General features: G+C 35.8%; 1 protein-coding gene across 5 annotated transcripts in view; it reads right to left on the bottom strand.

Annotated features, from left to right (window-relative positions):
- Positions 1 to 253: 253 nt before the first annotated feature.
- The window catches only part of FSIP1 (fibrous sheath interacting protein 1), an 84036-nt gene continuing 66848 nt past the window's right edge, over positions 254 to 17441 (bottom strand). For 3 of the 5 annotated variants that reach the window (XM_054068137.1, XM_054068138.1, XM_054068141.1), the window contains exon 10: positions 2364 to 4111. In XM_054068137.1, coding sequence (XP_053924112.1) covers positions 3536 to 4111 — 576 coding nt within the window. In that variant the 3' untranslated portion in view covers positions 2364 to 3535. The other 2 variants (XM_054068140.1, XM_054068139.1) reach the window with 2 other exon arrangements.

Genomic DNA, 17441 nt, shown 5'->3' with positions numbered 1-17441 from the left:
CTCATCAGTAGAAACTGAACTTTGCAAATTGTACTTTACATTTTTCACAAAGACATGCATATCTACGGGACAGCTACGCTAATGTGTACGTACATTTATTTATGAGACAGAACACTCCCAGGAAATTTAATGATATTCAAGAATTTATTTTGAAATTAAAATGCAACAAGATACGATAATGACAATAGTAATTAACTCTTAATAATAAAATAGTTCATGGAACAGTTTTCAATGATCATAATGCATGCCTTTCACATTGTCTGAAATGATACTGTACCAGCATAAATTCACTGATGGAGATTTAATCGCTTGCAGAAAAATGATTGCGTAAAGAAGCATATAATCACTCTCCCCTCAACTTCCAATCTTCATGTCATTTGTAAAAAAAGAAAAGAATCATATGCTGAACCACTGCAAGCACAAGTATTATTTGCAAGAGGAAAAAGCAACGTGAATTTATGATATTTCTATTCTAAAGTTAATATAGCCCCCCCAAAAAAGAGCTGGAAATAATTCCCAATTGGCTAAAAAAACTGACAAATAAAAACCTTTTCATATCTGTATGTGGCTAAGTCTGGCTTCTGCTTCTCTCAGTGAACATCACCTATACTTATATGCATATGACCCCGACTGCTTCTTTCAAGAGGCAGGAATTACTTATTTCTGAAGGTACAAGAGTTTCCTTCAGACATATACACACAAATATATATATATGAATTATATTAATAATTACATTTTCCTTAAAATATATGTAAATTAATGTATTGCAGTAAATCTATCTATATCATGGACTGCAATACCATAATGATTGCAAAACCAAAATTCTGCATAACCAATTACACAGAAGCACAGTTTTGTTTGCTTACACAGCACTACACAGTTTAGACCACATGTAGCAGGCCAGAAAATCAAACTATTTGCAGAAGATTATGTATATATGTTTAAATGTCCTTTAGAATTAAGACCATAACAAAGCTCAACTATGTAAATGTTACTTAAAAATAAAAATAACAGCTGACACTTCTCACACTTCCATCTGTGGATGTATTTGCCTTAAACTGGACTCCACTGGGATCTCCATTCCTCAATACAATTAGCACATTTAATTATATCTGAACTAACAGCAAACTCACCTATAGAATACATTAGGCAACTTAAGAAATTTGATAAACATCACAACCTTTTGGTTATGGCCAGGAACAATTCCTTAAGACAGAACTGAGTCAACTTTGTGGGAAACTAATTCCATGGAAAGGTATCAGGATTTTCCATTTTATGCTGTACGCTTTCTCATAAGCAGTACGTTGACAAAAATAACGCACTACTGTCTATTTAAAGGCTAATTCTGGATCTACCTTTTAGTATATTAATGGAATACAATAAATCAATATAATTCATTTGAACTTAAACTTATGGATAACAGCAAAACATTTAGCACTTATGTAAAAACAATTAGAAAGCTCTGAAGTGTGCTTTATTTCGCATTTACTTTCATTGTATCTAAAGATTACTTTTTCACGTAATTTTAAAAAATCAGACACTGATTCAGACTCAAAGCCTGATGAGGTTACGATATTTGTAATTATATTATTAATTTTGTTTTTAGTAAAAATGAAAAGATTCAGGGACTCTGAAAACTCCAAGCATTTCCTTCCTCCCCCAACAAACAAAAAAAAAAACTGTCACAAGCAAAGTTAACATAAACCCAAGATGCTTACTAACCATACAGACTTGAGGTCTATATTGTTGAGCATTACCCAGCCACAACTGAAACAGATAATCAGAACAACCCATTGCACTGCTCTGACACAATGCATTATTATGACTCAAAGATATTTAAATTATAACGTGACAAATATTAACACATTCACTTTAAAGACTTTTTCCATCCAATGTCCCACATGGGAGTTTACCTGATAGCTGGAATCTCATTTCTCTCATCTTCTTTCACTTCACTACATAGTAGCTACAGTGCATGGCATTTTGCTTGATGTAACGCATCTTATCTTAAAATACACTAATGAAGAGAGATGGTAGTCGGTGCTGAATCACACTTGACTTGGCACTACATCTGTTCAGACTAAAAGAGAACTCTAATTCATGTGAAGGCAGCAAGTTGAGAGTTTCTTGTTATCGGTTGCTGAAGAAGACTGGTGGTGTAGTACATAGTCATATTAAACCCGCATGAGATCAGGTTGCCGCTGGCAGAGGTGGCTGTCTGATGTTCCCCATCAATCACCTCCACCGTCACCCCACTCCTGGGGCAGATCGCTTCCTTCTTCCCTTACTCCACTCTTCAGATACTTGCATCTACAGGCACAGCAAAGCTGGCATGTGAAGTTAGCTGAAAACTAACCCAGCAGAAAAAAAAAAACAACCAACACACCAACATTTTCTACAGGTATTGTACTGTATTTCTATTTTCTTCCTATTGCAGCTACGGCCAAAACGTCATAATGGGCAAATATGGCAGGTGGATCTGGATACCACGTATGTCTGCCAGCGTAAAAACACCAACAGCAACCCCTCTGGCTTTCTGATAAGGTGAAATCACCCTAAAAATATTAATATTCCCGTCACTGTAGAAAAGCTAAGTACGAATAAGAAACAGCTGTGCTTATAATTAAGACATTATATTAATGAGGTATTAGGATGTTCCAATGAATGTGAAAAATGTGTCTCCAGATTCAGAATAGATTAACATAAAGAAAAAGAACTACCTTGACAAAACTAACAAAATTTATTGATTTCCAATACAATTAAAATATAGCAGATAATCACAAATAACTTCACAATTTTCATGAAAGAAAGGAAGGATGTAGCTATCCCTGTCTAAAATCCGGCTTATGTGAACAGTTTGCTTTCCAGAAAGAGAAATGGTCTTAGGCTAAAAATTTAAATGTAGATTTAGATTACTATATGACTGTATAACGGTATTAATTAAAGGACACAAACCAGAGTTTCCAAAATCTTTTCTTAATACCAAATTGGGTGAATTTAATTTTTGCTGGTTAAAGTCTAATCTTTCTTTACTGAACTAAAAGTAATGTATAGAAATCATGCAGTATATATATTTTGCTTTCTTCTGTGTAAACCTGAACTCCTAAAAGCAATTTATTATTTTTACTACAGACAGGTCATGTTTGTTTATATACTGCTGAGTATATCTTATTAAAAACATTAAAGAAATACTTGGATTTTTGTGTGAATCATTACACCAGCTACTAGGAGAATATCTGCTCTCCACAGAAGAGTTTCTACTACCAAAAAGATAATCTATATGTGTTGTCAATACTGTTTTTCAGTTGACAGAATTAATCAACATCAATATTATATTTCACAGGAGTCCTAGTCTTAGAGTCAATTATGTCAGGGCAAGAATTTTAATAAACATTCTGTTATTTTTTGTGTATTATTTTTGGCACAGTTTTATGTTTTATAAAAGCACATACTTGTGCCACCATAATAATCGGTCTGTGTTGGTGCATACCTTTGGTGAGAACCTGCTTGGGTTTTTTTCATCATAATCAAAAGCCTATTCTAAAGGGTTGTTAAGAGTCTCACCTCCTTTGGTTTGCAGTGGTATGCTGAGAATGTCAGCCTCTGTGGATGGCTCATTGTTCGTGCTGATGCAATATAATGGTTCATCCAAGAAAGAACGTTTCTTCAACCTTTTTGTGTTGAGTGCTCTTGACATAAAGTGACCTTCAGTAACACTCTTATCTCCCATCTTCAGTAAACCTTCTAAGTCATCATGTTCTTCTGTTTGGGCCAGTGAATCCTTTGATAAGTGACTATCAGCCATTGCTTTGCTGATATAGTAGCCAGGGATTTCACTCTTTGCATTAACACATAAGCTTTTGTCTTCAAGTCTAGCCTTTTCCTGAGCCATTAACATCCCTACAATATGGTCTTCAAATAACATTTTGGAAAGAGTAGATGCAGAGTGAAAAGTGGAGTCTTGCCTTGTGTAACAAGGGGGACTTAATTCACAAGAAAGAGATTCCTGAGACTTTGGCATGGTAACGTTGCTCATTGTTCTCTGAGACTGCATACATTCTTCCAGAAGAGTCTTAAGCTGCTCTTCAGAGAGGCCCATTTTTTCTTCAGTCTGAAAAAAAACAGCAAGAATTTCTTCTGTCAAAATATGATTAATGAAAAGCAGTACCATAAAACAGTTTGAGTGATACAAAAGCACTGGCAGAACTCTCACATTGATACGAATGTTTTTCAATTCAAGCTGAATTTAAATGTACATTTACACGCTTACATCATTTATGTAACATCTTCACTAGGTTCTAGATACATTAGATGCAGAAAATTAAAAAAGAAGTCTGAAGTCCACGAGGCACTGAGGGGTCTTTGATTTTGCCTAGTCTTTCACTAGATATCATGGCTTTTTAATTACAGAGCACGCACTTTTTCATGTATTTTGGTTTGTGGTGTATACACACAGATACACACACACTTTAAGATTTTAATCACTGAAAGCAAAATAGCACATTGCTAAAAGACTTTTCAACAATGCAACTTGGGTCAGAAATGGTTTTGGATAGCACCAGCCCACAAAGATTGTCACATAAAGACTGAAGTATTCCTTGCCACTAACTGTAGAAATAGAACATAGACTGTCTGAACCATGTGACAATAAGCACATCAGTTATCATACATCAGTACAGGACCTACCACATCAAGTACATCCCATGGCAAGTGACAGAAGAAAGCTTCATTTTCTGCATGACAGTTTTACTGCCTTCTACAAGCGGCACACCTTGGATAGCTTATAGTTGTATCTTTTCAGGCAATTTCTTATTCAGGCAGTGGCACACTCACATCATTTTTATCACGTAGGTTTCCTTTACTGGACATTTCTTAAAATTTTATATTAAAGATAATGACTGATATTTGCTGGCAATGGTGAAAAATAGCAAAGGACACCTCACTAGGAGAGGTTGCAGTGGGGAGTTACTCTAGCCTTTACAGTCCTTCATTCTCCTTGGTAACAGAGAAGTACAATACTGCCTGACAATTTAAAGATTATAATGAGAAGTACAAGACATGTTTTAGATATGCATAATACATTTGCCCTCTAAATATGTGATACAGAATACACAGTAATGTATGTTATTAATGTTATGGGTGCTATGCAATGTTTAACAGAAAAATATTATTTCTACAATCAAAGCCTCAGTTTTACCCAACTTCCAAGAGACAAACTCCCTAAGGCTGCAGTGATTTATGTCAAACAACGTGTATGTTCTCTATGTAATGACTATTAACGCAATTTACTTCACATTGTGCTAGAGCATAAAACTATGCTCCCACCCAGGGAGGTGGTCGGAGTCGCCTTCCCTGGAGGTGTTTAAGGAACGGGTGGATGAAGTGCTTAGGGACAAGGTTTAAGGGAGTGTTAGGAATGGTTGGACTTCATGATCCAGTGGGTTCTTTCCAACCTGGTGATTCTATGATTCTACTGTCATTTCAAAGGAAATATTGATATCAGATGTTTACCTGACTACTATTTTTTTCCTGAAGATCTCTCATCCAGCCACAGGTGTGATAGGAACCTGTTCCATGTATATGACCTGACGAGATCTCAGCCTAAATAGCACATGGTATATGGATTATGCCTGAAAACTGATTATTCATGTCCATTAATGTAGACAGTTTTAAATCAGGAAGGAAAATGTATTTCTTTGTAAAACGTGTTGTGGTTATTAAAATTACAATGTGAAGCTACAAAGTGGACAGGACTGATACTTCTACTTTCAGTCACCATTCTGTATCGACATGTTCAAACATTAATAATAGCTACCAACCGCTACTATAGACTGATTACTTTGCAGGTCAGGCACTACCTGATGTACTTAAACTCTATTTTATAGATTTATACAGTCCTTTTTTCACTCATCTTTTCCTGCACAGACCAATTTCCTTCCCAAAGACACTTTGAGTTCACTTCCAACACACAGAAGAAAACTGCATTAAAGAAATGGAGACGTTAAGACAAAATTAAAAAAGCATCAGCAGACTACCAGACAGCTCTATTTAGATGAACATGAAATCAGGTAATTATGTTGAGATGCAGCTAATGTTGGTATCAATCAATATGGCTTGATAATAGCAAAAATCAAACCACAGTCTTAAGCACTTATTTGGATAACAAAGTAAAAATTATGACCTCTTCAAGCTTCTCTCAGCCTTTTAAGTTTTAATCCTAGTGCAGAAAGTACTCACTGATTAAAAAGAAGTCAGACAGGGGAAAAGCAATTATTAGCAAAACACATGACAAATCAAAAAAGAAACATGGAATTTTTCAAATTTTCACTGTTAACTTCCTCTACTAGACTATGCTGAATTTCTTTCATTTCTTGGACGAGTATTTTAACTTGCATGACAATGCTGCTTGCAAATAGTCATTATTAGAACGGACCCTCTGTAAGAGACAAGATGCATTTACTCAGGCAGAGCACCACAGTAACATAGTTATAACACTACTGGAAACACAGCTGCATATGGAGTATATCCACAGGGCAGAATATTATGCTACATAGACGTAACTTTGCAAATCCACATGGATTCCCACGTTTTTGAGTGTGTGGTTCTATACTAACATATTTCAAAGCCCTTAGCCAAGATTATTTGGAGGCAATTTCATGTTAATGACAGGGCAATTCACTCACTGCAGAAAGAAATTCTGCATCTGGTGTAAAGGAATGACTGAGCACAAAATGAACTGCAATGTGGAAGATGATCTTGTCCTGTCTTTCTTCTGCCCTTTTATTCCCCTCACCCCCATCCCATTTTTGCAGAATCTTCTTTTCCTTGCCCAAATTTATTTTTTCCTTTCAGGAAAATCATATGGTTTGTATTGCCAATTAGGTCACAGATCACCTTGATTATTACCACAGGGCTAGTCAGGGAGATTTAGAGCATAAGGCAAATAGGGAGGGAAACAAGTATAACAGCTATAGAGTGAAAAAGTTTGGTACTTCCTGGGTTTGTTTTCCCCCAGAGTGGCAGGCTTGCAGGCAAAGCAGTCAGTGTAAATCACTACTCACTTTTTCTCTTTCTTTACCCCATACTACCTTTGGATTATTTTATAAAACGGGCTTGCAAGGATGCAAAGGTAGGAAAAGAGAAAGTATTTAATATACCCCTCAAAAAATCACATTTTAAAATAATAAAGGCCTACTGTTTACAATTTTCTTGTGCCAAAGTAACTTTAGGGTTAAGGAAAAATATACAGTAGATTAGAAGATATCTCTTAAACAGCCATCCACTATGGAGCAAGAAACTCCGACTGAAATGAAAGCAGAAAGGCTGCTGTTGAAATCATAAAACTGTGCTTGGGGAAACATGTAACATCCTAAAGAGAGACACCTCACACCAAAACGGCTGTGCATTTGTAACCAAATGAGCTTTTTACTCATGCGATCACATAATGCAGCAACTGTATTGAAGTTCACAAAGTATACGACTGTGCTTACTGGAAGAAATGCTGTCACAGCTAACTATACTAGTTTAGAGTTACAAGACATAAAATCAGTAACTCAGTCTTAGGGAGACACTAGATTCTACTTCTCCCAAGCCTTCAGTGCCCTCACTGTAAATAATTTACAACTCCTATACAGAAAAAATACTTCAAGATATTTCTTTAAAAATACAAGGACATAAAATTAAAGTAATTCAAAATGCAGAAACAGCCCCCTAGATGAGGAAAAATGAGCCATTAGGTCTGGTTCCTATTAGAAATAGGGAAACCTTTTAATTGTTCTGTCTAATTTTTAATAGGACACTGAGTCCTATTCATTTCCTAGGCTTTTTTACCGTTAATGATCCAAAAAACTAATTCCTAGCCAGGAGTTTAGGAGCCTGCTAATGACCTTTACCGTTTATGTGTGGCTAGTTTTTCATACACTTGCGGCCCTTCTCTGACTGAAGATTTCTTGTTCCTTGATGAATTCCTTGGTGAGATGGGTCTATAGAGAAAATTTTACTGCATATGGTAGGAATGCAAACACGTAGATTGCTGTGGACAGACCTGCTGTGACTAGAGGCTTGCAAGTTCAAAGCTTTTAGCTTGTTTTCCACATCTAAACAGCAACAGAGACACAACACTGAAAGGTCTTATCAGATTTTAGCATGGGGAGAAAGCTAATACTTCAGGATTACCTCCAAGTATAGTAAATAATCATAAAATAGTACACAGTAAATTAAGCAGTACTAGAAAGGCAGGACTATTTAAGGACTTATGTAGCTGGCATGTGTATAAACGTTTATTTTGTTGCTTGATCTGGAGGTATTACAATCAGCAGTTCTAATGATAGTTTATTCACTTGAAATAGTTTACCTTGATGCACTAATTTACTTACATTTTTACTAATGGGTAGAACTGCAACAGTCAATTCTAAACTCCTCTCTTCCTGATAGGAAGACTCTGTTTAAGAGTACACTGATCTACTGAAACAACATTCAGATTTTTGACGTAACAGCACAGGATTTTCTTGGGAAGTTTTCATTCTTTTCTGACTTACTAGTAGTTTCTCAGACTACTCTATTCTGCTTTGAAAAGGTAATCCTTGCCTTATATCTCCACTTACTCAACTCAACATGCACCATCAACTCCAAGGTCTCACTTTTATGCATCACACCAAAGCACCATGCAGTTGTCTATGACAGTGCAGGTAAAGTGCTACTGTGCAATATTAGTAATATGCTGTGTACAAAACCAAACACATCGTGTCATTGTGGAAGAGCTTCTTACAATTTCCAGAAATGCCAAAAGCTCTACAGAAGTCAGGATTGGTGTCCATAACTTGTAAACTAACTTGAAGTATGGGAATATGTCCTTATGAGTCTGTTGGGGGTTAACTCCAGTAGGCAACTAAGCACCACACAGCTGCTCGCTGGCTGACTTGTTCTTCCTCCCTGCTTCAGGGGGACAAGGAAAGAAGCAAGCAAGAGCAAAAGCGATAAAACTTGTGGGTCAAAATAAAAATTGTTTAATAAGCAAAGGAGAAGGGAAAGAAGAGAGAAAGAAAACAAAGCAACTGATGCAAACACAATCACTCACCATCTCCCATGGTTAGATCAACGTCCAGTCAGTTCCTAAGCAAAAGATAGGTAACTTCCTAGAACTCCTTGTCTTCCCTGTTTATTGTTATGCATGATATAGGGTGGGAAATGCCTCTCTGGTTAGTTCAGTTCATCTGCCTCATGTTCCCTCCCAGCCTATTGCGCACCTCCAGTCTATTCACTGTGGGGGCAGAGCGAGAGACAGAGAAGGCCTTGATGCTGAGCAAACAGTGTTCAGCCACAGCTAAGACATGGCTGCGTAGTCAGCATTGTTATGGTCACGAATCCAAAACACAGAGCCATACCAGCTGCTATGAAGAAAATTAACTCCATGTCAAACAGACCCAGTACAAACACCCATACATCCACTTTTACAAAGAAATCCTGAAGTACCCAGCGCGTCACGTCACAGCTTTTAGTACCTGCTTGTGTATTTTAAAAGAATTAAATTATGGAAAAAAAGCTTAATGACTTAAAAAGAAAGTTAATCTTTCCTCTCCAAGGCTATTTCAGAAGAGTTATTTCAGAACGCAATGAGAGAAAGTGTAATGAGAGTAGATCAAAGACATGCTTACGAGTGTGTGAGCATGATTCTGGGGAGGACGGTAAAGGGTATTGATTTGATGGTGCTAAAAATTGAGACTTGAAACTAAATAATGGATTCAGAAATTAAGAGCTCTTTATGCTACAATCATGATTCAACATCTGGTAGCCCTGTGCTTATGTCTAGTCTGGGTGGGCTTGGGGAATTCTGTACTGTTTCAGGAAAGACATAAATCTTTAAGAATGCACAGGATTCCTGAGCCATAGGAGAAAATCTCTTGCTTTTGCTCTTTGCCTCCTTCTGATAGTTACACTTTCCCCTCTCTTATTTTTTCCACTGTTTCTGTTTGTTTAAGGGCAGAATGAAAAGGTCTGTGTAGTCAATTTTCTGTAGGTGCTGCTGCTAAGATATAGAAAGTAGAAAGGACAGAAATATCTAGGCAGAAAACAGGAGCACCAGAGAGAAAAAAAAGAGGACGAGATTAGTGGGTGTCTGGTAACAGCACTGTCTGAAAAGAAAAATCAACTTGTAACATCATGAGCCAACAGAAGCACATCATCAAAGCCATTACCAGTCTCATGGAATCACATAAATTTCCATTGAAAAAAAAAACTTAAAAATAGTATTAAAAAAATCAGAAGAGAAAATAGCCTCATTAATAAATTAGAAATAAAAACCCTAAAGGATTTTTTCCCATTTCTCTCACAAAGAGAAATCTTAACAGACATCAAAAGGCAATATGAGTTTATACAATTTTACTCTCATTCAGAGCAGAATGAGACACAAAGAAAAGTAGGTGAAAATTATGATGAGGAGACATGGTAATCGTAGCAGTTCATTTCTTTGTGATTTTTAAGATAGCTCACAGGTTATACAAGTAAAACTAATTATGACAAGTTCTTGCAGGCAAAAGCTATATTAAACATGCATAATTTAGGCATTACAAAGAGGTATAATACTTGTTTTTATTTTATCTTTCTCAAAAATATCCAATAGCTTCTGGTTTGAACGTGCAAATAACGAAAACCTGCTTCATCATAGAATCACACACATAGAATCAGTTGTATCACACCCTATAGACTTTAGAAAGAGAAAGCAACTGGTTGCCAGAGGTGACTGAAGTAGGGAAAAAAGGAAGCTAAAACATCTTTTACAATCATTTTTTACAATCATTTTTTCTTATTTGAAACCATAAACAATAAGCAACATTACTCACAGCTGCAGAGTTTGCATGGTAGTGTATTAGGACATAATGAAGAGGTTTCAGTGGCTGCAAGTGTGAATTTTCTCTTGGAAGCATACGGAAATAATTTTATAACTTTTAAAGATCCAAAGGGCTTTATTTCTGAATTGCTAAGAATTGTACTTTTTATCCTTCATTTTCTGAAGATTACTTTCAATTTTAGCTTCATTTAATGGCAGCTTTTGATCTAAAGGTTGTATTAATATTTTCTAGGTGCCTGCATGAGCAATGAAGTTTTCACCAAGGGACACCAGAATCTACTTTTTTATATTTCAGAACCTAAATAGTACTGGATTCAAAACTAAAGATTTCAAATATCAAATATAGCTCACTGGAATCTGTATTTCCATCAGTATGCTGGCTTTTTCTGTCATTTTAGGAGCTAATATTACGTAAGATTTATGCATCATGTTAAAAAGGAAAACTAAGGGAGTTTCGATTTACTGTTCCAAAACAGTAAAGCTGTTACAAAACCTTCTATATTTTATTACCCAATTAACTTATGAATATTAAGCTTTACACAACTGTCCCAGTTTAGACCCCCCCCTCCCAGCTTGGTTGGCAGCTAAACACGGGCAGTTGAGGTATCAATTTACACACACACAGGGAAGGGGAAAAAGGGAAAGGGAAAAGAGAGAAAGAGACTTGTGGGTTATGTTTTATTGAAACAGTAATAATAAAATAAAATAATGAGAGGAATATAATAAACTATATATACAAATATACAAAAACCTGTCCAATATTCAATATTGACAATATTCAAGAGGCATTTGGACAATGCCCTAAGATACATGGTGTGATTTCTGGGGTTGTCCTACGCAGGAACAGGAGTTGGACTCAATGATCCTTGCGGGTCCCTTCCAACTCAGTTACATTCTATGGTTCTCTGAAATAGAACCTCCCAATGACTATATCTCACCACTGACACTGCAGTGTAGGCATGCGGAAAGTTCCATGCTGGACTCAGTGACAGATGGGAGCTGGATTCAGGAACTAGACTCTGGAATGCACTGATCTGGGATTGGGGGCAGAAGACAGGATAAGATCCTTACTGGATGCCAGCCATCAAAAGAAGAGGGCTTGACCCTCATAATCCCTCAATTTTATATTGACTATGATATATCTGGAAAGGAATGCTCTGTTGCACAGTTTTGGGTCTCCCATCCTGTCTGCTCCTCCCTGCAGGTGCAACTCTTTTTTCACCTCTTCGACTTACAGCATTCCACAACTCAAGGATGGCTTTGGTTTCTACAGGAATAAGTATAAGCAATGGGTTTTCTGCATACCAGTGCCCTGTTACTTTGGTGATAACAATAAATATTAAGCATTTATGACTTCTAGAGATAGACACTTTCTGAAAAACATGTTGTTAACTTTCAGAAACTGAAGCTGCTTAGACGAGGCTTAGATGAAAAGTTAGAAAACTGTTTCTGCTTCAGCTCAAACCAGAACAACAACAAAACTAATGGCTGAAAAAGGAATATCAAAGGAAATTCTGAATATATGGTATAGAATACATAAGTACAAAAGCAAATAAAGGGTAACATAAATTATTCTAAATGAAATTAGAGTTATTTTTCCTGGTGGTGTGTGAAAGTAGCCTGACCTTCCTAAAACAGAAACTGCTATACATTAAATAAAAACTTACATTAAAATAAACATAAGTTATAAAGAGTATTTTATTAGTGGCTGGAAAATGTTACTACCTAAGCAGCTGAGTCTGCTGAGTTAAATTAATTGACAAGACAAATTTTGATAATAAGAGTCTCTTTCAGAGATACTAAGATACACTTTACGCACCTGAATTTACTCCAGTTTTTTTAGTTCAATCCTCTGTCATTTGAATTTCAGAAACCAAACAGGGCCAGGAAGATCAAGCGAATAGTTTTGATCTTCTGATAACAAATAAACACAAATATAAGTAGAGATCTAGAATTCTAAAATCATGGGAACTTCTCAAGCAGTAGGATCAATACATTAACAGCAGGTTCCTTTTACCAAGAAAGCAAATACCTTTAAACAGAGGTTGCTTTTTTAAAAAAACAACACCAGATTTCCAATATCATAATGAAATCTAGTTCTGCCCAAGACATATCATAAAATGTTATAAAGTTATCCTGTTCTCCTCCCTAACTTCAACCAGTGTTCATAGTGCTCTTGCACCTCCTGTCCCAAGACCCAAATTCTGGCTCTAATCATATATTTAATTTTTTATATGTTGCATAATAGAAAAAAAAATCATTTATTAAGTTTCAATAGTTTTTGAACACTGTTGTCTTGCTACTGAATTATACTCCAGCTTCCATTATAAGCAGCAGGGCACGAATTTCTAGAAGCAGGAATCAACAAAGGAAAAAAATTGATTCAGTATATTTAATAGAACAAAAGGCAAGAACTATAATTCAAAGTAAACATACATTAAAATATGCAATTAAATGTGCACAGAGTATATTTTCCTGGCCAGGGCAAAGAGGTACTGACTTAATACAATGTTAACTGAAAGTCAACATGTCCTAGTAGTCACTAAACAGTTAAGAGTTGACTGTACTTTATAAAAAATAATTTAAAAGTTTAAGAATTTTAAAAGTGGCATAAACCATGATGTAAGTCTCCCTTGATTTAAATACTAAACTATGATTAAATCCTCTAATTTAAAACACTTTGAATTTAAAATCCATCCACTACAAGTTGTCAACAGATGTCTTGCAGGAATTCAGAACTTCTAACTTCAGATAGCTCAATGTTTAGTTCATGTGATCTACTGCATTTGTAGACATAAAAAACTAACCATTGTACTATATATGAGTCCCTTTAAAATTTTTTTCTCTCATTTCTAAAATCTTCCCCAAGAAATACGTAGCTATCTGGTTTTAGAGCATTTGATTTCATAAACTTTCAAGTATTCTGCTGTTAGAAAGCAAGCTGTTTTTATTTTATTTTTATGTGAGAAAATGTAGGACACAAATTCCTGAACTGGTATTTACAATTCATCAGTCTGAATAAGACTTTCATTTTTTAGCCTTTACTGAAGAAGCAGAACTTCTGCTGTCTAGGCTACTTAGAATTCAAAGACAGTTTTCTAAACATCTCGGTGTGTATTTTTAGCTGTTTGTTATTAAGCATTTAACAGATTTCTTTTCATAGAACTATCTTTCTTGAGTATTATTAAGTTGTGGCTTTAATTTTCAGCAAAGCCAGTAGAGTAGACAAAAATTCCTTGATGTGGTTGCAGCTGTTTTCTGTTAGAAAAACCCATTTATTTTTCTTTTTTTGGTCATGTTGGCTCTTATTTTTTTCCAAGAAATAGATACAGTGTAGCATGAGAGCATCACAGCATCTTATTAGATCCATTTTAAAACTCTGCGACAAATTATCTTTTAAGATCTCAAGAATACTTACAGTTCTATAATTTGGGTGGGGGGACACCTGAATATACTTAGTAATATAACTAAGGACAGAGAGATTTGTTTCTTCATAAGAAACTTCACCGAAACTGCTAAAACACAAAAAAAACTAACAAAATGCCTCCATTCAATAAGAAGGAAAAAAGGGAATCCACAAACACATTATCTAGATAACCTATGTAGTTTGGTGTCAATTAGTCTCACTAAAAACAAGAAGATCTGGCCCAAGGAGCAGCACACCACAAAAAGTCACCAAAGCAACTACAGACAGAAGCTTAAAAAAGAACAAAATAATAGTTTATGTATTCTAGGAGTTCAGGTCATATTTCCTGATATTCTTTAAGAGTATATTTTAAAGTGAATCTTATTAGTTGTCCCTGTGTCTCAATAGTAACACATACCTCTGAATACTGACTTCTATACAGCTTACAAGGTCCAACACAAAAATACTGAGACAGTGCCTGTAACTCTTTTTATTTAACAAATTAAGAAAATCAGTTATGATGACCTTCAAAGAGGTTCTCTTCTGAGCTGATGCACAGCTGTGTATGATGGTGCCCACATTCAAAGCAATTCCACAGAACATTTCTGAAAGGCTGTTAAGGATCTCCATAATTTTTGCTAACACAACTTCTGCTGACAAAAACTGGGTTCCTTTGAGCACCGACCTGATCTCCACGAAGAGGCAGAAATTGCAGGGAGCCAGGTCTGGCAAATGGGGCGGGTGTTCAAGCACAGTGATGTTGTTATTAGCTAAAAAGTGCCTCACATTGTCGGTTGGCACACACCGACATTTTCCAACTAAGGGTGAGAAAACATCTATATTTGAACACGCGTCCACTCATACTGAGTGAAGCAATTGAGTAGAGCCTTGTCTCACCGTGAAACGTTAGAACATGTCCTATAACTATCTCTTTGTCTCTCCCCTCCCACTCTTGGTTCCCAAGCTACAGGGTTAGTCTGGAGTTTTTTGTGTCAGAGCCCATATATACATATGTTATTTGGTAAACCTGACCACCATAATATATTTTGGAAACGGAAATATTCCCTCTCAATAACAGAAGCATGTTATGAAGAAGTTCTGCTGTACATGGAATAACAAGACAGAGAAACTCACAATATTCTCTAGTGAAGTAGTACATGTAGTATGCAATATCAGTCAGTCACGTTAAGGAAAAATGCATGCAGTTTCTTTTATATATGTGGTTTACTCATAGAGTTTTTGGCTCGACATTAATGATGATAGGATTCCTCTCTCTGCTTCATATTCAAGCCACCTAAATCAAGAGCCTCAGCCAAGTCCTAACGTTCACTGCAGTTCCCCAAGGTCCACTCAGGCAGCAGAGAGACACTAGCACTTCAGATAGTAATTCAACCCAGCTAAATTCTGAAGAAAATAACACTTAAGAGTTTGGTTACAAATTACAGTTTTAAAACGGAAACCTTTCTTGCAACACAATTCAAATTAGACTAAGCAGAAAAGGAATAAATGTGAAGGAGTTCAATATTATAACAGAAAACTGGTAAATCGGACCTGACATTTCAGAAAGTTGTTTCTGAGAAATATGTCGAATTACAGAATTACAAAGACATCTAGCTTTAAATAACAAGACCCATAATGTATTACAGTGGCTTAGTTTTCATCGTCTTATTGTAGTTCATCCCCCAAGCTCAATAAAAGTTTGAACAGTATTGCCATGTACTGGCAAATGCAGACACTCAAACACTAAGAGCTAGGATACCTATCCAAAAATACCAGGTCGAGTACATCTGAAACTGTATTTTTTTCTTGTTTTGATCTTTAAAGTGTTATAGTTTTTAAGAAAGGCTTGGGTTTGTCTCTTTTTTAATAGGAGCAAAGATTCTAGTGCACTTATGACACTGCAAAAATCTAGAGGTTTAACGATACTAAAAATTACACAAATTGTGGGAAAAATAAAGAGAAGTTGGCGATATTTGTAGTTACGTGAATTGCAGATACGGAATCCTACCTCACAATGGCAGGTCTACTAAGTCCCTTGAAAAAAGAAAAAAAACAAAGTTCCTATTCACTGCTTACAAAACATTTCTGGCCCCTTCAATTGACAGTATGAATAATCACACTCACTGAGGAACATCCCATCTAAAACCTATGAAAATGTCATCACCTTATAGAGAAAATCCACTGTATGTGAGTATAGATAAATGAGTAAGGGTAGGGACAGTTTTGCCACATCTCGGTCTCTGCTAATGAGAGGTCAGAGAAAAAAACTGATACGAAATTTTATTTTCTTTTTGTGTTTGGTGGGGCTTGTCACCACAGGGCAAGTGCAAAGTTTCTATAGGGAATGCCATGTCACAGCTATGCTTATCAATGTGGGCATGTATTTTATCGATTGAAAAAAATATTTTCTTTTTTAAAAGAAAGAGAATAATGAAGGAATGGAAGAGTATTTTGAAATTAGATACCTGCATTAGCTCTTCTACTTCCATTCACAATGGAAAATCAAAAGCCTTTAGGAAGGACGTGATGAACAATACTGCCCCAGGGAAAACTTTTTATTTGGAGTTTCAAGCTTGCCTGCACCCGTTCTTGATTTTAAGGGAGGTGGACGTATCATTTCAGTAAGTACAAGAACAGGAATTAAACCTTAAAATATTCATATATACATTACCAGAAAATTTACATTTACTATGTAACAATAAGAAAACCTAAGACTGAGATAAAGCAAGTTATTATTAGAATAATTACTTTATGTTTGACAGCTGTTTATTTAAAAAAAATAAAAGAAATCCAAATGATATTATTCATTTTTTGCCTAACTACAAAGGTCACTCATCAGTAAGTCTAGTTGTTAAAGCAAATCTTAGTTTTGATCATTTATTAAAATCCTTACAGTTTTTCCTCAGACTTGTCTAACGCATATAGTAAATAGGCAACAGTATCATTGAGCACACTCCTGCTGGCATGATAGATTTTCTCTATTACTATAACTAAAATCCATGTGTTTTAAGTCCTTGCCAAACTAGAAACGGTATAAGCATTATAGGACTGGGTAGGAGAGCCAACCTCCTTCATTTTCTTCCAGATAGATGAGGAAAAACTTACTCTGTGCCACAAAATTCATGATACTTTTTAATTCTCTAGGTCTTGGAAATAAAAACCCATTTCAAGTGCATTCTGTTGTTCTTG

Source organism: Cuculus canorus, chromosome 5 (genome assembly GCF_017976375.1).
Source record: "Cuculus canorus isolate bCucCan1 chromosome 5, bCucCan1.pri, whole genome shotgun sequence".
Lineage (NCBI taxonomy): Eukaryota > Metazoa > Chordata > Aves > Cuculiformes > Cuculidae > Cuculus > Cuculus canorus.
The sequence above is the reverse complement of the archived record's forward strand: the minus strand, read 5'-3'. Positions and strand labels throughout refer to the sequence as shown.